Source organism: Pteropus vampyrus, unplaced genomic scaffold (genome assembly GCF_000151845.1).
Source record: "Pteropus vampyrus isolate Shadow unplaced genomic scaffold, Pvam_2.0 Scaffold106, whole genome shotgun sequence".
NCBI classification, from domain to species: Eukaryota; Metazoa; Chordata; class Mammalia; order Chiroptera; family Pteropodidae; genus Pteropus; species Pteropus vampyrus.
In genome coordinates, this window is record NW_011888887.1 from 5,946,471 (window position 1) to 5,971,890 (window position 25,420).

Consider the following 25,420-nt stretch of genomic DNA (forward strand, 5'->3'; position numbering starts at 1 on the left):
GTCGTACAGGCCAAGAATGGAGGCAGAGGTACTTGGTTTGGCAGCTCTTGCACTAGTGAGGAGAAATAACGTGAACCTGATGTAAAAGAGGGCAATTGGACAGAAATTAAGAGAAACAATGGGACATTAAATGGGACATTAAAAGAACGGACTAAACTTGTGACCAAGGGGTGTGTGTGTGTGTGTGTGTGTGTGTGTAGGGGGGATGTGAGTCTGACGTAAAAAGAGGAAGTAGGATCTCAGATGAGGAGTGAATGAGGACTAGCAGGTTGGAGTGAGTTGAGAGTGTAGAAGCAGAATGCAGATTCCCGAATTCAAGTTCAGTCAGTATCTTCCAAGATCTCATTTCGTGTCAGATCCTGGGATAAAGCGCTTGTCTTCACCTACGGGGTTGGGTGCCTGAGAAGGGACAGAGGTGAGCCACTCCCAAAATGACAGCCCTCTTCAGGAGTTTGTAATGAAAGGAGGCACAGCCCTTGGCTTGGAGGCAGTGGGGCGGCTGCGGGTCGGCAGGATATTCCGTGACAGAAATGGTGAAGGCACGCTTGCGCAGAGCGGAACGCGCCCGCGAGGTCAGCGGTGGAGAGGAAGGAGAGACTACTCAGTCACAGAGAGGACGTACAGGCCACGCCCAAGTCCTCGTGTTAGTCTCGGGGTCTATAGGGAGAGAGGACGTACAGGCCACGCCCAAGTCCTCGTGTTAGTCTCGGGGTCTATAGGGAAGACCTGAGCCCTCTAGACTTCCTCGTAGCGCAAAGGAGTCCTGGTGCGCGTGCGCGTACCCACCCCAGGGCTCCGTCAAAGGCGGCGGGAAGTTGGTTTTCTGAGTAGCAACTGAGTCCCTTGAAGACGGATTGGAGACGACGGACCAATAAGCAAACGCCTCATTGGCCCAGCGTGCTCAGGCTCTCGATTCTCCAGCTTCCCATTGGGCTGTTCAAGCAGAACAGGGGCGTTAAGTGCCGGGGCTCCGCCCCGCGCCTCGGCCCAGCCTCGGGGGGTCCAGGGCTGAGGGTGCGGGACGGAAGTGCGCGGGTCTCGCCCCTTCCCCCGCTGGTCCTCGTTGGAGCCGCCGCCCGCTCTCCGGCGCGCCGGAGTCTCCGTGCCGTACCCTCGGTCCCCGGCCGCGCGGAGCCGGGATGCACTGCTCCTGCTGTGGGTCCTCATCATGGAGACCAAACGGGTGGAGATTCCCGGCAGCGTCCTGGACGATCTCTGCAGGTACCGCGCCGCGCCGGCCCTTGTCCCCGTGCTCGGATGAGACGACTGCAGAGGCCTCGGCGCCTGCTCCCGCCGCCCACATCCTTATCCTCGCTTTCCGGTCCCGCCGCTGCTCCCTTTCCCGCGGCGACCCTTTTCTGGGCCGACACCACCCCTCTTTTTCCGCCGCAGCCTCCCTGTTTCTCACGCCCCTTCCATCCTTCGCGGAGCTCTGGGATTTCCCCATTTCTTCAGTTCCGCAGCTGGTTCGCTTTCCCGCAAGCGAAGCCGCTTCGCCGAAACCTGGGTCGTTAGCGTTTTTCGGCCGCCCCCTCCCCTTCCCATTACTTTTTCTGTCTCTGACTTTTACAGACCGTTTTCCCCCCTTCTCCCTTCATCTCGTTCGCTACTACTGTCATAAGACCCCCCAGGGTCTTAAACTTTAGAATTCCAGTTCCCCGGACCTACGCAGGGAGCAGTTTTCAAACGTACCCCTTTTCTCGTGGCATTTTCCGTAAATTGCTATAAAGAATTACTCTGTTGTTCATCTCCAAACTTATCATTGGAAGGAGAAAACAAAATCGAGTTGCTCTTTTCATCCCTTAATTATCCTTCTTAAAGGAAATTCTTAACCTCAGGGTTTTAATTCGATATACATTTACAGGAGAAATCTTCATTCTTTCCTCTTGTCAGTTATGATTTCAAGTAGCCAAAAGTGTAAAATAAACTTAAAATGTTTTTTTTTTCTTTTCTCGGAGCAAAATTTTTGGACAGTAATACCCTGAGTTGTTGTCAGGTATAAGTGGGTTGTGAAATAAATTATTTCAATTAAAAGCTCTGTTAAAATAACATCTTTTACAGTTGATGTGTTTTTATATCTAAAAGTCTGTGTCTCCTTCACGCTTTTTTTTTTAAATGGGAAAAAACTAATATTCGTGAGATTACTACTGTGTGCCAGACACTGAGCTCTCCCTTATCTTTATTTAATCCTCGAAACCCTATTTGGTAGGTGCAGTTACTTCTATTTTCATCTGACAGACCTTTGGAGGTTGTAATTTGCAAGGTAACATTCATTGTAATTCAGAAAATCAAGATTTGAAACCTAGGCCTTTTTCTCTACAGTGCCTGTGCTTTTTCTCCTATGCCAGGTGCATGCAATAGGAAATCAAGTCTAACATTTTAAACTTCACAAAAGAAGGGTACATGTAGATAAGTAAATAGAATAGTTTTGCAACTAACAAGAATTATTGTCACTCTTTCTTTGGTGGACATATGATTGTAATATTTGGAATATGATAGATTCGAATGAGCCATTTAAAAGGCACTTTTGATTCCAAATATTTTAAGAAAAGAAAGATTTGATATATGTATGTCTGTATGGCTCAATGACTAGAAAAAGTGTGGCAAAAGTGGGATTATGATTTTTACCATGTTTTCAAGATTTTTAAAAGGATGTGCATTTATAGTTAGAAAAATATTTGGAAAAGTGAGCAATAATTATGTATGGATTCATAGAGATACAGATTTATTTAGAAAAAGATGGATAATTATACGTTTTATGGGAATCTAAACTTCCTACTAGTATTGGATTTATTTTGTATATTACAGAGGATTACATCATTTAAAGAAATATCAACCATTATAATTGATTTTACGTGTGGAACCTCTTTACACACAAAGTAATTGTTGTGTTTGTAAACACTGTGTTAAACATCTGTTGAGTGTTAAATAATGATTCTTGGTTTTCCAGTGAGTGTATTTTTGTTCCTTTAAGAATTTTTTTGCTATTGTTTTGGCTCTGTAAGGATAATGTGTTTAGGTTGAGGCTAGCTATCTTGATTAATAACGAAACCAAATAGTGGTTTCTTTAAAAAATAAAAATAATTTTCAATTACAGTTGACAGACAGTATGATATTATTTTCAGGTGTACATCATAGTGATTTGACATTTATAACTTACAAAGTGATCACCTAGATAAGTCTACTAGCCATCTGACACCATACATAGTTATAACAATATTATTGACTATAATCCCTGTGCCGTACTTTACATCCCAGTGACTGCCAAGTAACCATTTCTTAAAACTTTAGGTTTTAAAAGTAATGCTGTTTTTAAGTTAATATTTGTAATATCTTTGTTGATTAATTGATTTTTATTAACAATTCAGGCTTTTGATTGTGGGTCTTTTCAGAAATTTTTACACTTAGAATTTTTGTTTAATTTCTATAAGAATGAAGCGTACGTTGAAAAAGGTTCATTTTTCTTCACTTCTTTGCTCTTTTAAGTACCTTTTGGTTTATGAGTTTGGTCTTGATTCTCGTTACTCCCTTTATATTTTCTCCAGTTCTGCTTAGTAGTAGTATATTTAAGAGGTTTTTTGTTGTGTTAATTTGATTTTTGATAAATTACATGTTCCTGCTAATTGTGCCTACTTCAGTTATTGATCATATATTAATAAGTTTTGGAGAAAGTTAAAATTTGAGATTGATTTTTGATGTGAAAATTTGAGCAAGAGACTTAAATTTTCAAGATGTACTTTGTAACTGTTAGACTGCTCATAACCTAAGACATAGACTGTTATTTTTCAAATGGTTTAATATGCAGCATTTCATTTACTGAAATACTGTGCAGCCATTAGAAATTTCTAAGGAAATTAGCAAACAGTAAACTGAAAGAAAATCTTTGTGTCTTGAAAAGAGATGTAGTCTATTATTGAGTGTAATAATGTATTTAGTCATTTGATGCCTTTTATTAAAACAAATTTTTAAATGTTTTCTGTATTTATGTTTGTGTGTATGTGTGCGTGTGCACGCGTGCGTATAACTTGACTCCCCGCAAAACTTAACTACAAATATCCTACTGTTGACTCCCCCCAAAACTTAACTATGAATATCCTACTGTTGTATTGGAAGCCTTACCAATAACAATTGACTAGCATATTTTGCAAGTTATACGTGATATATACTGTATTCTTAAAAGGAAGTAAGCTAGAGAAAAGGAAATGTTACTAAGAAAATCATAAGGAAAATACATTTGAAGTATCTATTGGGAAAAAATCTGTGTACAAGTGGTCCTGTGCCATTCAAACCCATGTTGTTCAAGGGTCAACTGTACACCAGACTGATAACACTGATTATTTCTGGGTGGAATGGAATTAGAGAAGAGAAGACTCTAGTCTAAAATGTTCTAGTGAACACAAATTGCTTTATAAAAAAAGTATGTGTATATAAAAAAGGAACTGTGCACCAGGTTTATGGTGATACTTGCCTTTGGTGCACCATGATTTTTGATATTAAAAGTTAAACAGTTTTTAAAATTTTGCTATTTAAATTAGCTTATTAAAGAATTGGAAAGCATGTTTTTAAAGTAAAAACTGAAAATACAGTTTGGTAAGTTGTTTCTCTTTTAAAGAGACGTTTGAAGTATTTTTTAAAAGCCCCTTTAAGAAATAGTGGTGGGGCTACTCTGTTAAAAGGAGAAAGATATTTTCTGGTTACAAATGTTGCTGCTATTTTGGTGGTCTGGTAGGTTCATTATATTGTTCTCATTTTCAGTTTGCCATTTTAGTGTTCAATTCTACTGAAACATTTTTGTACTAATTGGCAATCCTTGTGCTAATATTCTTTCTATCTTGGGGAACATTGAAAATATGACATTTTGTGAGATGGAGAAATTTTCCAATAGCAAATTATTGTGGAAAGCATATTTTTCTGTGTACATATATGTGTATATACATACATACTTTAAAATCTTTAAAACAGTTCAAAAACATGCACAGAATGAAAATTGAAGTGTAATTTTAATGTGCTAAAATCTCTTTTTTCTTAAAGAAGCCAGCTTTTAATTGTTATGAAGGTATACTCATGTCTAAGGTTTAAAAAAATCAAACAGTACAGAGCAATTTATAAATGAAAAACAGCAGTCTCCTGCCCTACCCCTTTCTCAGTTCAACTCTTCAGTCTAGTACCTGTTTTGTGTTGAATTCTGGTGAATACTTTAATATTTAAATATATTTGCACCGATTTCTTGTTTCATCAACTTTAGATATTAGATTGAGTATTTAGTTTACCTTGGTAAATACTAGGTGAGGGCTTGGTTTACTGTGCCTGCTGTTGACCTTGGCCTCCTTCCAATATACTTATATCACTATTTTAAATTGTTACATTGATTACCTTTGGTTATACTGTTGTATGAACTTACAGTATCTCTTGAGTCTGTTTGATAAGGGGAGGCAATTAGTGCCCCATCTTTTCTTCCATTTCTTTCTTACCCAATTCCCTCAGCTATCCAGGCAAACTAAAATAAAAATTAAGATAGATAATATTTACGTTTCATTTTGTAACCTTATGAAGTCTGTTGATTGCAAAAGCTGAACTATAATAACATTTGTTATACAGTATAACTATGTACATATATTTCACTGTAGAGGCAAGGCTACAGTAGCTAAGATTTTGTTTTTTTCCATCAGCCCATAGTCACCATACCTTGATAAGGATCTTGAGAATGTCCCAATGAATTCTCTTTTCATACATGCTACAAATTGGTCAAAATGATGCTTTCTTTTAGTTTTTTGTTTGTTTGTTTGTTCTGGAGGGGGATTATTCCTTGATTCCTTCGAGATATTCTTGAAATCTTTAAAAAAAAAATTTTTTTTATTGTCTTTCTGTTCTAACTTGGGTGTTTTGCTTCACATTTTTTTGGGCCATGATTCTGTTGTACATCTTCTCTCCATCAGCACATCCAAAGTTTCTAGCTGCTCCCTCCCGCCGATCTGCTCCTTTATTATATCCTCAGTTGCACACTAAATTACACCATCTTTTCTACAGAATTCTTTTCTTCCTCCACAGTGCCCTCTTGGAGACTCCCGCCCCTCTAGTTTAGTCTGGACTGGTTCACTTGCCAAACAACTGGTGTACTGGAATTCCCTTTCACAGCTCTCCCAGTGTCTCTCTTCTCTTGAATCTTATGTTTTCATTCTTGTTTTGCTGGTGCACATTTCTAAACTAATTTCCTTTGAGGGGGTTATTAGAAAGTAAAACTTCCTTAGTCTTTATATGACTTGACTAATGTGTCTGTTTCTCTTCTCATACTTATGCTTCTAGGTGGCCCAGGGTCCACACTTTGAGTACCAAGGTTCTAGAAGATATTCTCAACATTGTCTTTTCTTGAAGGCCAGTTCTTTAACTTTTTCTTTGTCATGCCCCAGATTTTCCTTAGGTGTTGGTGATTCTTGGTGGTTGTTTTATATGTGTAAGATAAGGCAGTAGAATGGCTTATGGATAGGCTTCTCTTCTATGTGAGTAGATAGAAAGCTGGCTCTGACACTGGGGGACCCTTGAGAACCAGCACAGGGGAGTTTTGCCTTGTAGGAGAAACTTCTATAAAGAATAAAAGGAGTGAAAGAGTAGACGTTCTTCTATGACATAAACAGACCTTGCTTTCCCTCCCCTTTTTGGTCCTATTTCTTATTCCTATCCTCCAGCTTACCTTTCTTCATTTGGAGCTTTCCTGAATTGGGATGAGGATGGGATTGGATTTGTCTTCATCTTGGGCATTTTTTTTTTTTTTTTTTTACCACCTTTTAGGTTGTGGTTAGTGTCTTCTAGATTTTGTTGAAGTGGGAATTTCTAGTTAAAGATAGTAGATTGAACACAAACATGTACTCACTATAAAGTAGTGTTTTGTTTTTAAATTTTTAAATGCATAAACCCACAAGGAAAAGAAGAATGGGTGAAGAGATGAGCAACAGAATTTGGAAACTCAAGCAGAAGGAAAAGTGGTATAGACCCGAATGAGAGACTGCTGCAGTAGCATCATTGTTCTTTAGAATAAGAGAATACTTAAAAGTGGCAGAAGTTAATTTATACATCCTGTATACATAACTGAAAACTTCAGCCCTGTCCTCAAGCTCAGCTTCTAGAATTTGACAGCCGGGCTTTTACCCTCCTGGTAGGAGATTAGAAGTTTCTTCTTTAGGTTATTTGACTAGTGGTTCCTCAGATGGCTCAGTCTCATCATCTTCAGTGGTGCCTCATAGTTTGATGAGCCTCCTAGATAACTTTGTGGTCTACCACACAAATATGAACATCTGAAATAGGCCTTTTAACATGAAATATAAAGTTTAAAACTAAGATAACTTTAAAGATAAAGTTTAAAACATGACTTTATAGTGAGTACATGTTTGTGTTCAACAGGAAAAAAAAGCTGCTGGGAAGAATAAAACTATGCAGTTGGTAGAATACTTAAAAAAAAAAAAACCTACATTGATCTTAGGTAGATTTTTACAACCATGAAATGACGCAATAATCTATAAAAGCATAATTTAAACAAGAGCATTTGGAAATTAAAAATATGAGAGCAGGAACACAGAACTCTGTAGATGGCTTGCAAGATAAAGAACTTTTCCCAGAAAATAATAGGGGAAAATCAGATGTGGGAAATACCAGAGAAAGGTAAAGAATCATAAGAGGATCGTCATGAGGTCCTTTAGCACTAAAGGATATGAAATTTCAAATAGTTAAGGTCCATTGAATGTCTGTCTGGTGCCATTGATGAAAAATAGAGACTGAGAAATTTCAGAACACGGGGAACAGAAGGAAGAACCTAGAAGTTTTCAGACAAAAAACAGATCATAGAAAAGATTAAGAATTGGAATGGTTTCGATCTTCTTAACATCAGAATGGGAAGCTGGCCGGGGAGAGCGCTATCTTCAGAATTCTGAAGGAAAATCATTTCCAATCTAGAATTTTTTTACCCAACCACATTATCAAGTGTGAGTAAAGAGTAAAGATGCTTTCAGATGTAGTACAAGACAGAGTACAAGAAATATGAGATTTAATATAGGATAAAGGCATAGGGAACTATAGGATGCTAGTGAAAGGACAGCATAGGATGATGTGTATCAGATGTAGATGACAACCAGTCCAGATTGGTACAGATCAGAAGGCTCCTGGATAGTCTTCATGATGAAACTGATGCATCTGAATTAACATCAAAAAAAAATTTTGGGAAACTAGTGGAAGGTCGAATTAGTGATAAATATAGAGAAAAGCAAAGACAATGACAAAACCTTTATTAATTGTGGGAGAACAAGTTTGTACAGGAAAGGAAAGCAGCTTACTACATGGTTTAGTTGTGAATTGCATTTACAGAGTTATAGTACTATAAAGACTGAATACTGTGGTTATCAACCGGGAGTGATTTTGCTCCCCTCAGGGAACATTTGGCAATATCTGGACATCATTTTTGCTTGTCAGCACTTGGCAGGGAGTGCTGTTGCCATCTAATGGGCAGAGGCCAGTGGTTCTACTGAACGTCTTACAGTGCACCGGACACCTCCTCTTAACAATTATCTGCTCCAAAATGTCAGTAGTGCAAAACATGACTAACAAAAACTGATATAATTTTTTGAAGAGGATGGAGAGATCAGAAAAGTGTGTAGAACAGGAGCAGAAGTACAGTTAATTATGCATTTTTCCATAATGGAAATAGAAAATGCCTCAAACTGAGGAAAATAAGAAATAGCAGACAGGGCTTTTTTAGACATGGCGGTAAGAGGTAAGTTAAATAAAGTGAGATGAAAGAAGGCTAGTTTTTGCAGTGCCTTTTCCCTATATGTACTGCCTTTTCCCTATATGTACTGCCCACTGCCTAGTCTTTGAGACTTGGGCATTGGTCTGTCTCACAGTTCATTTCACAAAGTTTGTGGTATGTTGTCTGTAGTCTTAATCCAAGCTTTCGCAGCTTGGGGTTTAACCCGAATTCATAAACAATTTCCTGAGGTCATTTTCCCGAACTGCTCCTCTGCTATCTCCCTGGCACCTCTCAGTTCCTTGGATCTTCCCTTTTTGGTCCTATAGCCAAAAGGCCACTCTGTCACAAACTTCATGTGAGTCTGCCCATGTCTGGTACCAAGCGACTGGAGTATTAAAAAACAGTGGAGATTGGCTCTTCTTTTTTGAGATCACACAGCTCTTGGAATTGGAGAGGAAGGTTCCTGTCCCTCAGTTTTAGCCTCTGTTGTGGGTCCCTGTTACAGACACTGTTGCTGCTGCCACCTGTGTAACCACGATGGTATTGCTTTGGGGCTGGGACATGAGAGAATGGAGAAAAGAAAAAAAGGGGGGACTTTCCCCCGCTGTCTTCGAGTGTTAGGAGTTGCTTTGAATCTCCTTTCTTGATCTGGAGCTCTTTCTCTGTCCTTGCTGGTGCCCACTTCGACCCCCTAGTCCAGCCAGGGGATACTAGAGCATGGAAAATGGTAAATTCACTTTGAATACGTCTTTCCTCCCAAACTTCTCGCTGCTGTTTACTTTTCGCAGTTCTCAAATAGCTGCTCCATGCGTTTTGTCCAGGTTTTACAGCTGCATTTTATGGGAGGGGCAGAGTGGAGTGTGCTCTCTCCATCTTAACAGAAATAGGAACCTGTGTAAACATTGAAAAGATATAACTATCAGTATGTCATTAACAGTTTATGTCAGATGGTTTACTAGACTATGGCAATAAAAATATGCAAGGATATAGTACATTATTTCAGGGAACTAATTGGGAAGGGTTTGTGGACAATAATAGTAAAAATCATGCAATTGCTGTAATGGGGTAGGAGTGTGAAAGTGTGTATAAATCTGTTTAGAGGAGTTTGGTATACCTACATAGTAGTGTTTGTAAGTCATGAAGGATGAATCGGAGTTTGCTAGATGGGCAAGAGAAGGGGAGTATAGATAATAGTATGTGGAAGGCAATCTAGTAGAGTTCCAAGAATTAGATATTGCTAGGTATAAAGAACCTCTTAGAGTGACTTAAAAGGTTGTGCAGATGAGCAGCAACCAGCTCTTGAACGCCACATAGAAGAGTTTAGATTTTATATCTTAGGTAATGCTATCAGAGTTTCATGTTACACATTTTATTCTTAGTGTATATGTAGCTTAAGATCCTTTTTATGTAGTTTTTCTATATTGAAATGTAGATTATTGTACATACATTTGTGCTACCATTTACTTATTACTTCCTCTATTGAAATGTAACATTATTTTTATAATTTAAAAGTATTTTGAAATTTGATTTGAAACTTGGAAACCCTCAAGAACATTTAAGTATCATAGCTAGTGAATAGTGTAAGTGATCAAACAGGGTGATACTATTTTAAACATTTAAGAGCAGCTCTAAAAACCTTTTATGTAGTTCAATCTGTCTCAAAAGTCACTAGAAAAAGTATTACTAAAGATACTATGCAGTAGAAGAAGCAGTGGTTGCTTAATGACTGCTGTAAATCACATTTATTTAGACTTATAAATTCCGACTTGTTTGTTGCACAAGAAAGGGGATTTATTATTTAAATCACATATATATATGTACATATAGCATACATTTATGCTATATGTATACTAAATACCTGTACCCTTCTCCCCCATACGAATGTGCTTGGAAAAGACAATTTAGGATTTTTAAAAGTGAGTATATTTGAAAGTTAGTTTGGAATCAGGTTCTGTAGTTGAGTCTCTTTGGGAAGTATGGTCTATTAATGAGCAGCAGATTTGAATTTTGTAATAAATGTGAAGATTAAGTAGCTATCTAACATCTTTTCTGTTTGATTGTATGAATATATTTGTATATGTTCTTAGAAAATGTTACCAGACATGGGAGGAAATCCTAGCAAAGATTGATTTTTTGCTCACCTTTACTGTTAGTGGGCTCTTAAGTTTGTTTATCTCTGTACTTGTGAACAGAGGATAAATGACATCTTGAAAAAATTCTGAGTGAAGATACATGTGATATCGTTTTTTTGTTTGCTTATTTTCAGACTCACCTTCCCTGTAGTAATTTCCCCTAAATTTTGCTTCCTTGATTAGCACTGCTTTTGGTCACTTTTCTATGGTGGTGGGGCACGGATGAAGCAATTAAATAGATTTAAATAAGTTATTTTGGTTTGTAAATATAATTTTTATGTTTTTGTTTTTGACAGCCGATTTATTTTGCATATTCCCAGCGAGGAAAGAGACAATGCTATCCGAGTGTGTTTTCAGATTGAACTTGCCCATTGGTTTTACTTGGATTTCTACATGCAGAACACACCAGGATTACCTCAGTGTGGGATAAGAGACTTTGCTAAAGCTGATATCCTTTTTATTACTATAATGACTGTCTTTCATTCCTGTTAGTAAAATATGTTAGTATAAATTTCCTTTTGCTTGTCTTTGAGATTTATAACCTATTAGATGAAACATACTTGATTTCTAAAGATTGTCAAATATAAATAAGACACAATTATTAGTATTTTTATGTAGAAGACCCCTTGAAATGTGAACTGATGATTAGAATTATTTGATTTTCTTTTAGTTCAGAAATAGGGATTAAACAGAATTGGAGAGTTGTAAAGGAATAAGGGATATCTCAGGAAGTAAATGAGTTTGAATTGAGCAGAGGGTTCTTACAAGGATATGATAGGAGATGTGAATGGAAGGTACGTGGGGTCGGGGCGGGAGGTTGTGGCTTCTTACATTCGGAGCCAAAGGCCTTTGATTTTTATTCTGTATGTCATTCTTTTTAACCACAAATTGTGTTCAAATGGCCTTGAACCCACAAGTTCAAGTAGTACACTGGAGTGGGAGTAAATGACCTAAAATAACCCTCATACTTCCTATAATTTTCTTTGAGCCCTTAGGGCTCAATGAAACAAGGGACCCCCTAGGGCTCTGCAGAAAAATGCGTGAATACTGTTCTAGATAACTCTTAACATAGAAAGTTTTCGAGCAAGCCTAAAGAATATTACTCAGGTCATTTTCAAATGTATTCAAGAAGATTTCTTTGGCAGGATAGGTTGAACCATATAGGGTGGATTGTTAAATTACTTGAGCTGTGGAACAGTAAGGTCCTGAACCATAGTAGAGGGACTACAAAGAAAAGACTGAAGAGACATGTCAATGGAATAAATGAGTAACCTGTTTTACTGATTAAATATGGGGAAGTAAATGAGGACTCAAAGTGGAATGGAAATACTACTGAACATTCTTTCTTAAAAGCTTGGCAGTAGGTTCTGTGGAGAAATTATAGAAAACTTTACTTTTAAGAAGCTGTAATCAGGTTATAGAAACATGGTCAAAACTGGCAAATCCTCTTCTGCGGTCTATTTTACATTGACTCAGGGTTCTATCAGAGCAACTTTATATACTTTGGGGTTCTGGATAAGCTTTTGTGTGTGTATGCACATGACTTTTAAGCTTGCTATTAAATAAAAAACCTGTTTTGTTTCTTTAAATTGAGTTATATGGAGGAAAAAGCCTTGATTACTAATGTGGTAGACTCCTTAAATAGCAGCGTTTACTCTGTGCCAGGCATTATACTCTGAGCATGGTGGATTCAGTCCCTGTCCTGAGGAAGGTGAGAGGGAGGCAGGAAAGGAAATGATTACAGTGCAGTAAGGTAAATTATGATAGGGCAGCACAGGGCTCAAGAGGAACGGAGGAGAGGCACACCCAACCCAGGCTTGGAGCTAGATAAAAGTTTTCTTTGGAGGAAGTGGTCTGTGTGAGAAAGATCTATGTGAAAAGGTGAAAAAAGTTAATATGGTTGGGTTTTAGAGTAAATGCTATGGGACAACGGATGATGACAGAGAGTAAGTCAGGGCTAAAGTTTGTAATCGTCTTGTAGGCCATGTTTATTTGGACTTCATAAGAATAGTAGAATATAGCTTTAAAAAAGTTAAACTTTTTATTTAGGGGAAAAAACTTCACTTAGAAGTTGAAAGATTACCGTGAACCGACATCATACCCATATTATTTATTCACCCGTTGTTAACATTTTGCCACATTTGTGTTTTTTCTCTCTAGGAGTGTTTTGAAAGAACTCTGTAATAGTGTAGACAGTGTATTGGAGGGAGGCGAGACTGGGAACCCAGTTAAGATGCTATTTCACTAATTTATGAATTAGAAATGGAAGCCTGTGACAGAAGTGGATAGAAAAGATTAAATTTGGATACTGTTTAGGAGATAAAATTCATGTTAACTTGGATGTCTGAGGAGAGGTGGAAAAGAGAATCAAGAGTAGAACCCAGGTTTCTGGTTTGAGCAGTTGAGTGGATGGGTACGCCATTCCATTTGCAGAAAAATAAAGGAGAAATTTTGTGGGGGAATGATGGATTCAGTTATGGACAGGTTGGTTTGTGGTACCTGTGGGATATTGAAGTGGAGAGACTGCATAGAATAAAAGTTACCAGCATGAGATCTGGAGGCAGGTTCCTTGGGTTAGCATTACCAGCCATGCAACCTTGGCCAAATCGTGAGGCTTTTTTTTTTTTTTTTTTTTATGCCTCTGATTTTTCTTATGTAACTTGTGCATCATCTTGTGATTTTTCTTCAGTAAACTCAGCAATGTGACTAGAGAATGGGTATCCTGGATTTTTTCCTAGTTTGAGGTTTTGCCAGGGAGCTATATTCAGAGAACGATGGGGCAAAGGAATTTTGAGTATTGCATAGAGATTGATTAAACTGATGGACCATGTTGTTTAGGGAAAAAAATAAAAGCAGAAAGGTGCTAATACAAAGGAAAATAGTCAAAGATCAATGTAGAATAATGATATAGTGCGAGTAATCAAGAGTGCCATAAAAAGTTATGTTCAGGATGTTTTAATCAAATTGCCAGAATACTTCTAGTGATGGCAGGGTACGGAATGTTGCTGTGGGAGTTGGTCCTGGAAGTGGGAGAATGAAACACCAGGAATGTAAGTAACTGAGACGAGAGCTTGAGGGGAGACGTCTGTGGGGAAATTGGTATTATCTAAGACAATGGTAAGATTTTGGATGGAGATTACTGTCTAAATGATTGTTTGTACCCAAAGCAGATTTTTTCATGTTTTTGCAGGAAAAAAAAAAGTTAGAATAAAAGAAGTATATATAAAAAAAAAAATCACTGAATTGTTAAAAAGAAAGTGTATGTAACAGAAGTGGATGAGCTTAATTTAAATTCTTAGATTCTTTAATCAGTGTTTCCTTTTTTTTTTTTTTCCTTAGAATTACTACTGTGTAAGGCCCAGTATCCCAGATTCAAGACTCAAAATAATTTGGTTTGGGGATTAAGAAAATTAGTGATAGAGTAACAATTTTAATAAAAATTAGAAATGATAATTATTCAGGGCATATTATACTATGTTTTAAAATTAAATACATTATCTCATTAAATAAAAATGGTATTTAAAAATTTTCACTCCCATGTTTGAATCGAATTGCTTTTCTGTACTATTAAGTATGAGGGATATAAGAGTAGTCAGTGGGGAAATTGCTGTCATTTTGGATTGGATTCTGTTACTTGCTTATTGTGTGGACTTTAGTCAAATACTTAAATACTTTTGCAACAGTAATTCCAAGTATATTTTGAACTGTATTTGGTTCAGTCAACTCATTTTGTTGTGGTTTGGGGGTAGAAATAATAGATAAACAAAGAGTGTAAATAGTCTCCAAAGTTAAGTCGGTTGATGTAATTTATCTTGATAAACCTTTCTTTTTAATTATTCTCTTTAAAGAAGTTGTTTAATGCATAGAAAAATGAGATAATATTGCTTTGTGGAGGCACTGATGCACCTTGAAATTATTAGGAACATTGCAGGGAGAAGGAAGAGAGAAAAAACTGGATAAGCACCTGTTCTCTGAACTATTGGATGTTGTCTTTGTTCCTGGGGTGTTTTTCTGTGTTTTCCTCTGGTTAAATATTTAATAGAAAAAAAATTATTTATTTAAAGTTTGTGTTTAAATTAAAAACTATCTGTGATAACTTTAAATCACATGAGTGATTTTCCTAAACATCTAAAGCCAATCTTATTGGAAAATACCTTTCAGAACCTTAGCAAGCCCGTGTAGAACCATAGGGCTTCCTGAAATGGTTAATGTTGTGTCCGAACTTTATCCTTTTTTCCCCTCCCCAAATGAAGGCATGGAATAATTATATTGAGATCAACTTAGTGCCTGTCTTTTAATTACAAGGTTGTCATAGATGGTTGACTTCTTTGGGCTTTTTGAAGGCCTCTTCTTAGTACAACTATAAAATCAAAACAAAAATTTAAATACAAAGCTGTAGAACTTATATATTTTCATAAAATGAATTTAGTGTGATTTTTTTTTTTTAAACCATCAATCACAATATGAATATAAAGCTGACTTCTTTGAGAGTGTTTTGACATTCCCATACTCCAGTTTTTCCAGCATCTTTCTTTGTTCTGTGTGTTAGGAAACCTTTCTATATTTGTTGGGATATCATTTGACCCTCATGCATCAATTGCATGTTAGATTTCTTGTTTTAATTAGCCCAAAAGTAATTCTAGTACCAATATGATCTTTGAAATCAAGTGATAGTACTTGATATACATGATCATCGAATGATAGAAAATATGCTCATTTTGCATGTTTCTAGATTAAAATGCAAATGAAAACTATATATAATCAAAGAGGATTTGAGGACCCTTAAGAATATATCCTTGGTTTGAAAAACACTATCATAGCATAATTTTGTCCTCACTTTTCATGATAACAGTGTTATAGTGATGAGGCATTTAACAGCATGAAGTATTGGGAGCCTGAACATATACTTTACAGGTTTAGGTTTTTACTTTTTTAAAAAATTATTTTACTCTTCCCAGTTTAGGGGAGTGGCCATACTCAATTTCTTTTGAAATAGGCTATGTTTTCCTTAATATCCAGATTTGCCTTTTTCTCTAATCTTCAGAAAATCTTCATTTTAAAAGTGTTTTTAATTATAGTGCAATACACATACATAGTAAGGAAATACAGCATATAGAGTGATATACTTCATCCCTAGTTCTGCTTCCCGCAGTTAATCACTTTAACTTGTTCTGACAGTTTCTCCCTCTCACCAATATATGTGCACTGTACTTGTTTCTTGCTGTTGGTTTCAGTACCTGTCAACTCCTGATATGATGAATTTGACTCAGTGAGAAGTATTTGAGGTATTCGTGTAGTCCTAAATTTGTTAATAATTTAGGGATCCAGGACTATGAGTATCTAAAGCTTACTTGATTTGTGTATAGTCTAAATGCAGAAGCTAGCAATGACTTGTTCAAGAGAAGGAAATGTGAAAAAACAAAAGAGCGATAAACTTAGATGAAGTGAAGATTTGAGAAATTTCATATAAAATATATAGTTGATTTAAATAGGTCTCTTTCTGTATAGTGCACAAGCAATATTAAGGGAGAAAGTAACTTCCTTAACACTATGTATACTCTTCAGTCATTGTCCATTTTTGCTGCCTCAAGGTGAAGATGTGGAAAAAGTTTTGGATGAATGGAAGGAATATAAAATGGGAGTACCAACATATGGTGCAATTATTCTTGATGAGACACTTGAAAATGTGAGTGTAATGAAGTGAAAGATTCTTAATGAAATAGTGATCAACTGTTTTCATCCTGTTACTAAAATGTGTTATTTCTATAATGTTTAGGATTGAGATTCTAAAATACATAGATTTTTAGTGCTAAAAGGCCAAATTTTGCATATTTTGTCTGCATTCTGTGTCTTAATATTATACTTACTGCTGTATGACTTATTACAAGGAAGCGTTACTTCATTGTTGAAGAAATACATTAAAATAGATAGAATGCCTTCTTCACACTCATGTGTTCAGAACAATAGAAGATATTTAAACCAAGTACTGTATAAAATTGGTGATAACAGTTACCTGAAGTAAGGAGAAAAACACCTTTGACTTTAGAAAGGAGTATGGGAAAGGAGAGCAAGTTACTTATTTTAATCTTTGCTTGTTTTGTAGGTTCTACTGGTTCAGGGGTACCTAGCGAAATCAGGCTGGGGATTTCCAAAAGGAAAAGTAAATAAAGAAGAAGCTCCTCATGACTGTGCTGCTAGAGAGGTAAATTATTACAGTTTGAAGCATAGCAACAGCCATAGAGACTTGTTTGGACCATCTTACCCTCTTTCCAGAACTTGACTGCATGAAATAACTTTTATAATATAACTGTCGATTGTTTTGCTCACATGTCTCTATCATTTTATTCTTTGTTTCCTTTTTCTTTCATTGTCCATTTTTTATTCCATTATCTCTTTAATTCCCTTTTTATTCATCCATCCATCCACCTACCTACCTTTTCTTTTAAAATTGGTTTTGCAGTTGGTAAAACATTTGGGCTGTTATAACTCTTGTTTTATGTTCATAGATAGACTTGGCTGTCAAACAAATGCACAATTTGGGCTTTTATAAAAATTTTCATTTGTTGCTCAAAACCCACTCTAGCTTCCCACTACCAATAGGATAAGGTTTAATTCTTTATGTATTGAAACCCTATCTCCAACACAAAACTAAGCCATTCTTTGTCCCCTGAATTTGATTGGCTCGTTTCAGCTTTTAAACTTTTGCTTATATTTTTTTCCTACCTGGAAAGTCTTCTCCCTGACTTTTCAAATTCTATTTAGGTACCTTTCTAGATCCAGCTCAGATTATCCTTTTTTTTCCTGAAGGACTGCCACCAGCTAGCTCTTTGTGTAGGACCTGAGTTTTTTATTTGTAAAATGAGGTTTAGGGTGGATAATTTCTAAAGTTCATTCTTAAAATGCTGTTTATTTTTAAATGTAACCAGACAGCTCTAGCCCATAATTGTCTCTGAACTTTAATAGCAGTTGTTTTTATCATTTGCTTGGGATTAATTATATAGTACCTAGTGATGGATTGTGTACTGTATTCATATTATTAGTTCCTTATTATTTATCATCATCATCATCATTAATTTTTGACTGACTGTTTTCCAGCAGTGTTCACTACCTCATTTAATTTTGGGTATAATTACTAGTGGGGGATAATAGTTAAAATTCTTATAAACCACTAGTGGTTATTTACTATATAAAAACTGTTGGTGGTTATTTCCTTTGGAGGAGGATTTAAAAAACAATTGAAAATTCTGATTTAAATTTAGTATGGAGTATCTTACCTAAGTATTTGTAACAAATTATAGACAAGCCATTACATACAAGTAGGTAAAAGTTTATGCACACCCCTTAAACTTGAAAGCTGTTTAGGGAGCAGATGAGGGATTGCCACAGCCTCTAAGAGGTTTCCCTTTCCTTTCTGTAGATGTGTGTGTGATGTGCCGTTGAGTTAGCTCTGACTCCTGGTGACTATGAATGAGTGACATCCACAGTGTCCTGTCCTCAGCAGCCCTGCTCTACCCTTGTAGACTCATGCCTGTGGCTTCTTTCTTGGAGTCGATCCATCTCATGTTTGGTCTTCCTCTTTTCCTGTTCCTTTCTAGTTTTCCTAGCATTATTGGCTTTTACAAAGAACCCTGCCTTTTCATGATGGCAGGAGACAAAATGGAGCATTCTTAAGTCTTCCCTTTTATGTCCTCCAACTTTGTAGTCCTCTTACTTCTAAGGAAGAACAAAATAAGACCTGTAGCATCCTACCTAGAGGAGTTTATCTGTAGTCCAGTACATGGAGTTAGACTAGTCCTACAGCAGTGAGATAGTTGACCAGGTCCAGAAAAGACACTACATTAAACTGGTAGAACAAATTAGGCTAAATAGGGTGAGATCAGGTGTCTCTTTAATTGGGTTTTCTTGGGGGGACTTGGAGGAAATCAAATACCTAAACTTGCAAACTGAAGTACCACATACCCAAGGGGTTTACCTGCATCTACCACTAGAATCCTCCATCTGACAAGTGTTATACACTATATTGTGAAGAGTCAGGATAATGCAGAAATAGTATATTTCAGGTGAGTGAGAAAGAGGCAGTTAATCTGTGCACTGAGGCATCCAGATTTCACTTTGGTTTATCTTGTTTGTTCTCTGCTCTGGGATGCTAAGGTGAAAGGTTGTCCTGTCCATGTGGTACTAGTTTTGGTAATACCTATAGATTACCACACGTATAAAATTTATTTTTAGGGCATGGGGAGTGGGCGAATGGAGTGTGGATGATAGGCTCTAAAGAGGGTCTTGGGAGGGATACAACTAGTATGGGAGGCTATTACCTCCATTTTACAGGTGAAGAACTGAAATAGCGGTTTAGTAATATGCCTAATAGACTTCTCTAAGTTAGTAAGCAGCAGAATGGGGCTGTAAACCCTGGTAGTTGGGCTCTGGAGTCCATGTTCTTGACTACTATGATTCAGGCAGTCAAGGAATATTTATAAAGGGGTAAGTATTTCTAAAACACACATACACAGATGAAAACAAGGAATTTGTAATTTTTAAGTATTTCTATTTTCTAATAAAATTTACTTTTCTACTTTGGATCAATATGAAAATTTTTGTTTGTTTGTTTTAGAGTTTTTGACTTGCTCTGAGGAAAGCACAGGCATTTTGAGGAACCATACTCCCTTAATTTCAGGAGAAAATTATTTCCTTTTAATAATATGAATTGCTCCAAACTTCTAACCTTTCTGATCTAAATATCATCCTCTTTTATCTGGTAAAGGACTTTGTCAGAAAAGGTTAACTTTAATTTCTATAAATTTTTGGATTAAAAATTTTAAAGGCAAGGCTTTGATTTTTATTCCTGATTTATAAATGACGACCTTTGTCTTAGAAGTGTTGCTGTATTAGTTACTCAGGCTGCCATAACAAAATGCCACAGACTGGGTGATTAACAACAGAAATTAATTTCTCACTGTTCTGGAGTCTAGAAAGTCCAAGATCAAGGTGCCTGCTGATTTAGCTCCTAGTGAGGTTTCTCATTCTGGCTTGCAGATGGCAGTCTTCTCTCGTGTGCTCATGTGGCCTTTCCTGAGTGCCTGTGTGAGCGCACTAGCGGCTCTTCCTGTTACAAAGGCACTATCCCTGTTGGATTAGAGTCCCACCCTTATGGCTTCATTTAACCTTTATCACGTCTTCACAGGCCCTGTCTTCAAATACAGTCACATTGGGGGTTAGGACTTCAACATCTGAATTTTAGAGGGACACAATTCAGTGCGTAGCAGTTGCCTGGTGTTTTTTTGAGTGATGAAAGTAGTCATTCAACTAGTTCTAGAGTTGCAGTATGTCGTTCTGCCACATGGTGGTGCTGCAGTGTAATAGAAGCTGCACTGAGGGAGAGGGAGAACCACTAGTGTTGTCTTAGTTGAAAACTAGATTGTTATTCCATTCTTTATAGGAGTTTATGTTAATATCACATTGTTCCTTTTAATTTTCACCTTATTAACATATAAGAAGTTTTGTCCTAATTTGTTAGACTTAAGTTGCTAATATTTTAATTTAGTCATTATAACATTTTATTTTGGTTTATTATAGTTATTTTAATGTTATTATTTCTCTCTATATGGCTGTCCAGAGGTGTTTTGTTATGCTATAGCAGAATTTGACACACAAGGACTGTGTATGTGGGCTGAGCCGAAAGAAGCGGTGGCAAGCAGGCTTCTCAGGAAGAAGGATTGAATAATTGTTGATAGAAAGCTAAAGACCATCTTAGTTCGTAATTTCCAGTCTTCTCTTTGATCTTTTTGGTTCACCTTTGTTAATTGGGTTATTTCTGATCACTTATTCAATGAAGCAGATTTAGGACAAAAATGAAAAAACATTTTCTAGATATTATTGAAAGGATGTGTTAGGATAACCTTAGTGTATTTGTTGTCAGTTGTGAAACAACTATTTTTGAGACAAGCAAATGATACTTGGCAATTCACTTGTAGTTTCACAATTTCATATAGTTTATTATTTGGCAAAACAATATTATTTTATTGTAATGAAACCGACTATGTGTTTATATGATTTTACCTTTGTAGAATTTGTACAGAAGAACTATCGGTTGGCTTATTCCACCTCTTCTTGTAGGCTTAAAGGACATAGAGGATTTCATCATCTGTCTATGCTGGTGTTCTTTGGGTAGCACAATTTTTAATATTAGGAATTTTTATCTGATAGCATTTGAAAAGTTAATGCTAGTGCATTAACTATGTATTACAATTATTAACATTAACTTACAGTACAGGAATGGATTTGATTCACAGGTGTGATATTAAAATTTTTATCTTTGATGTCTACATGTAAGATTAAAATTTTTTCCTAGTAACTATTTGATGAGAGTGAATACCTAATTTTAGAGGCAAATTAGTCTTTATCTAAACTTTTCAAATCAAAAGATTACGTCTGTTACTTTATTATATTCATTCTCAGTTCGGTTGTACAGGGTTTAAAGCTTCTCGTGTTAGCACTGATGGCCCTTTTCATTTTGCCTCATATTGTACCTCTTCCGCCCATATAATTTTTCAGTTGTAGCCATTCTCAGCTATTTAAAGGGAATGATTATTTCTTCTTACCTATCTGGCAAACTCTTCTTCATCTTTTAAGTCCTAGCTCAAGTATATCCAGGAGAATAGGAATGCTCTCCATGCCAGCCTTCCAGAGGTGACCACTCCAGCTCACAATTCTCATCTCACCTTTACCCAGGGCTGAGTTAGGCATCCTGATTCTGTACTCCCACAGCACCCTCCTATGTCTTGGCATATATTTCATATTACAAAGATTATTTTCATTTTTAGACTGACTCTTTAAAGAGTAGGGCTTGCTTTATTTATTTTTGTAGTGACTAGGATAGTACCTGTCATTTATTAAGTACACAGTATGTATTTACACTAAAAAGTAAACTAATTACATGTGACACCTTAAAATTGCATTAATATTGAGATAATTTCAAGTATGGAGAAAAATGGTCAGAATAACACAAAGAGTACGTTACCTGTTAATGTTTAGCCATGTTTACTTTATTACTCTTGATACATATGTGTGTATGGCTTTTATTATTGTTGTTGAATAATTTTATAGTAAATTAAATTGAAGACATAATGCCCGTTAACCCCTTATTACTTCTGCATGTAAATTTTAAAAATAAGAACTAGGAAGTTCTCTTATATAATCACAAGTGTAATTATCAAATTCAGGAATGTAACATTGTAGTTGTTATCTATCTCATGAACAGTCCATGTTCAATTTACTGATTGCCCATTATGGTTCTTTTCAGCAGTTTCTACCCAATCCCCCATCGAGTATCCTATTAAGGCTCACGCATTGTACAATTTGTAACACAAAGGTAACAGGCTTTGCTCACAAACAACTTAGATTATACAGTTTACTTTTAGCATAGTGTCTAATTATTATACAGACTTAACATGACTAGGTATGTCTATTTCTGATTGTAAGGTATATTCAAAGAAAGGAGCTAAAGAGAATAACTAAAAATAGAATTAACCATATATGAATTTTTAAAAAAATTTATCAGAAGATAAAAACAAAGTACACTAATCTTAACAGTTTATTCATTTTGTATATTTGTATAGCTGTGAACCCACTATCCAGATAGAGTATTTCCAGCACCTCAGAAGACTCTTTCCTGCCCCTTCTCAGCCCACATCTACTTCTTACTTCCTTGAGGGAACCACTATTTTGATTTCTATCTTCACTGATTAGTGGAGAAAGACTGTATTTTGCGTCTTTGGCTTAAATGATGCCTGCAAGATCATCCATATTGTTGCGTATACAGTAGTTGGTTCTTTTTTATTGTTCTGTGTAGTATTCCAGTATATAAGTTCACAACAATTCTTTATCCATTATCTTATGCATTGGATTGTATCCAGTTTTTGGCTATTATGGAAAAAAACTGCTGCAAATATTCCTATACATGTACTTTGAGGTAAGTCAGTCCTCGGTTTTTTAGGAGTGGACTTAATCATAGGGAAGCTGCATACCTACTGCTGAAAGTTCTCCAGGTGGTTGTATCAATTTACATTCCCCACCACCTACATATGAGAGAGTTCTGGTTGTCCTGGCCTACAAGTGGAATTTTATCCTCTGTTCATGGATTGGAAGAATTAACACTGTTAAAATGTCAGTGCTACTAAAAGCCATCAATAGATTCAGTGTAATCCCCGAGATTCCAATGGCACTTTATACAGAAGCAGAAAAAATCCTAAAACTTAATGGAACCACAAAAGATCCTGAACAGGCACAGCAGTTCTAAGAAAGAATGGAGTGGGAGGCATCACACTACTTGTTTCAAGCTATACTTTAAAGCTATAGTAATCAAAACAGTATGGTACTGGCATAAAAAAAGAAATAGACCAATGGAACAAATCAGGAGCCCAGATATAAACCCAAACATATTTGGTCAACTAATACTTGACAAGGGAACTAAGAGAATTCAGTGGAGAGAAGATAATCTCCAGTAAACAGTGCTGGGAAAATTAAATATCCATATGTAAGAGAAAGAAATTATTTTATACCATTCACAAAAATTGTAATGTTTTTAAGCAGCAATCCCCAACCTTTTTGCCACTGGGAACCAGTGCCCCTATGAGAATCTAATGCCTGATGATCTGAGGTGGATTTGAGGTGACGCTAGTGCTGGGGAGCAGCTGCAAATAAAGATGATTTGCTCACTGGCCCACTACTCACTTCCTGCTGCGTGGCTGGGTTCCTAACAGGCCATGGATCAGTGCCAGTCTGTGGTCCAGGGGTTGGGTCTGGATTATAGACCTAAATGTAATACCTGAAACTATGAAACTTCTAGAAGAAAACGTGTAAAAGCTTTTGACATGGGTATTTGTAGTGATTTTTTAAATATGACACCTAAAGTACAAGCGGCAAAGTGAAAAAGATAAAGAAGTGGGACAGCATCAAACTAAAAAGCCTCTGCACAGAAAAACTGTCAACAAAGTGAAAGACAACATACAAAATGGGGAAAATATTTGCAAACTGAATATCTTAGGGGTTAATATTCAAAATATATGAAGAACTCATACTACTCAGCCAAAAAAAAAAAAAGCCTAATCAGTTAAACTCACAGAGGACCTGAATAGACATTTTTCCAAAGAAGATATACAGATGGCCAACAGGTACATGAAAAGATGCTCAATAGGGACACAGATGGCCAACAGGTACATGAAAAGATGCTCAATAGGGAAATGTAAATCAAAACCACAATGAGATACCACCTCACACCTATTATCAAAAAGACAAGAGTTAACAAACACTGGGGAAGATGTGAAGAAAAGGGAACCCTCGTGTACTGTTGGTGGGATTGTAAACTGGTACAGCCACTGTGGAAAACAGTATGGAGGATCTTCAGAAAATTAAAAATAGAACTACCATGTGATCTAGCAGTTCTACTTTTGGGAATATATCTAAAGGAAATGAAAACACTAACTTGAAAAGCTATATGGACCCACGTGTTCATAACATTATTTACAACAGACAGACATGTAAACAGCCTAAATGTCCATCAGTGGATGAAGTTGTGATATGTGTGTGTGTATATACACACACATATACGTACACGTGTATGTACCATTGTATATATTCCATTGTGTGTGTGTATATATATGTATACATATGTGTAATACTCTTGTATATATATACACAATGGAATATTATTCGGCCATTAAAAACAACGTAATCCTGTCTTTTTCGACAACATGGATGGACCTTGAGGGCTCCATCCATGCTAAGCGAAGACAGAGAAAGACAAATACTGTATTATCTCAGTGACAGTTGACCTTTCAATAAATGGTTGAGCTGTGCAGAGTGTTTTCAATAAATACCTGGACTGTTTTCAGTCTGCAGTTGAGAGTCTGTGGATATGGAATGCCAAGTTTGTGTTATTGCACACCTTTTTACATAGTGGACTTGATCATCCATACATTTTGGTATCTACGGTGGATGGGGGAGCCCTGGAATCAATCCCCTGTGGATACTGAGGGGAAATTAAGTTTTTGGGGAGTCAAAAGTTATACTCAGAGTTTCGTATCAGGGTTTGACGCCTGTAACCCCTTGTATTGTTCAAGAGTTAGGTGTGAATCTGGAAAAAACTCATAGAAAAAGAGATTAGATTTGTGGTTACCAAAGGTAGGTGGGGTGTGGGGGGACATGTGGGGATTTGGAGGAAGGTGGTTGAAGGTTTAAATTTCCATTTATAAGATAAGTACTAGGGATGTAATGTGCAACATGACTGTAGTTAACGCTGCTTTATAAGATACGTATGACAGTGAAGAGAGTAGATCCTAAGAGTTCTTACGATTTAAAAAAGTTTTTTTTTTTTTTGGTTACTTTTTATTCTACCTATGTGAGATGATGGATGCTAACTAAACTTATTGTGGTAATCATTTCACAGTATATGTAAGTCACAGCATTATGCTTTATATCTTATATGATGATGTATGTCAGTTGTATCAATAAAACTGGAAAACTCAGTTATTTTGCAATAATACAAATACCGAATCAT

General features: G+C 36.5%; 1 protein-coding gene across 1 annotated transcript in view; it reads left to right on the forward strand.

The window, feature by feature from the left end:
- The first annotated feature begins 1,028 nt into the window (after positions 1-1,028).
- DCP2 (decapping mRNA 2) overlaps positions 1,029-25,420 on the forward strand; it is a 42,451-nt gene continuing 18,059 nt past the window's right edge. The window contains exons 1-4 of the mRNA XM_011365175.2: positions 1,029-1,221; positions 11,163-11,314; positions 16,425-16,552; positions 16,970-17,068. Coding sequence (XP_011363477.1) covers positions 1,169-1,221; positions 11,163-11,314; positions 16,425-16,552; positions 16,970-17,068 — 432 coding nt within the window. The 5' untranslated portion in view covers positions 1,029-1,168. The remainder of the gene's footprint in view (positions 1,222-11,162; positions 11,315-16,424; positions 16,553-16,969; positions 17,069-25,420) is intronic.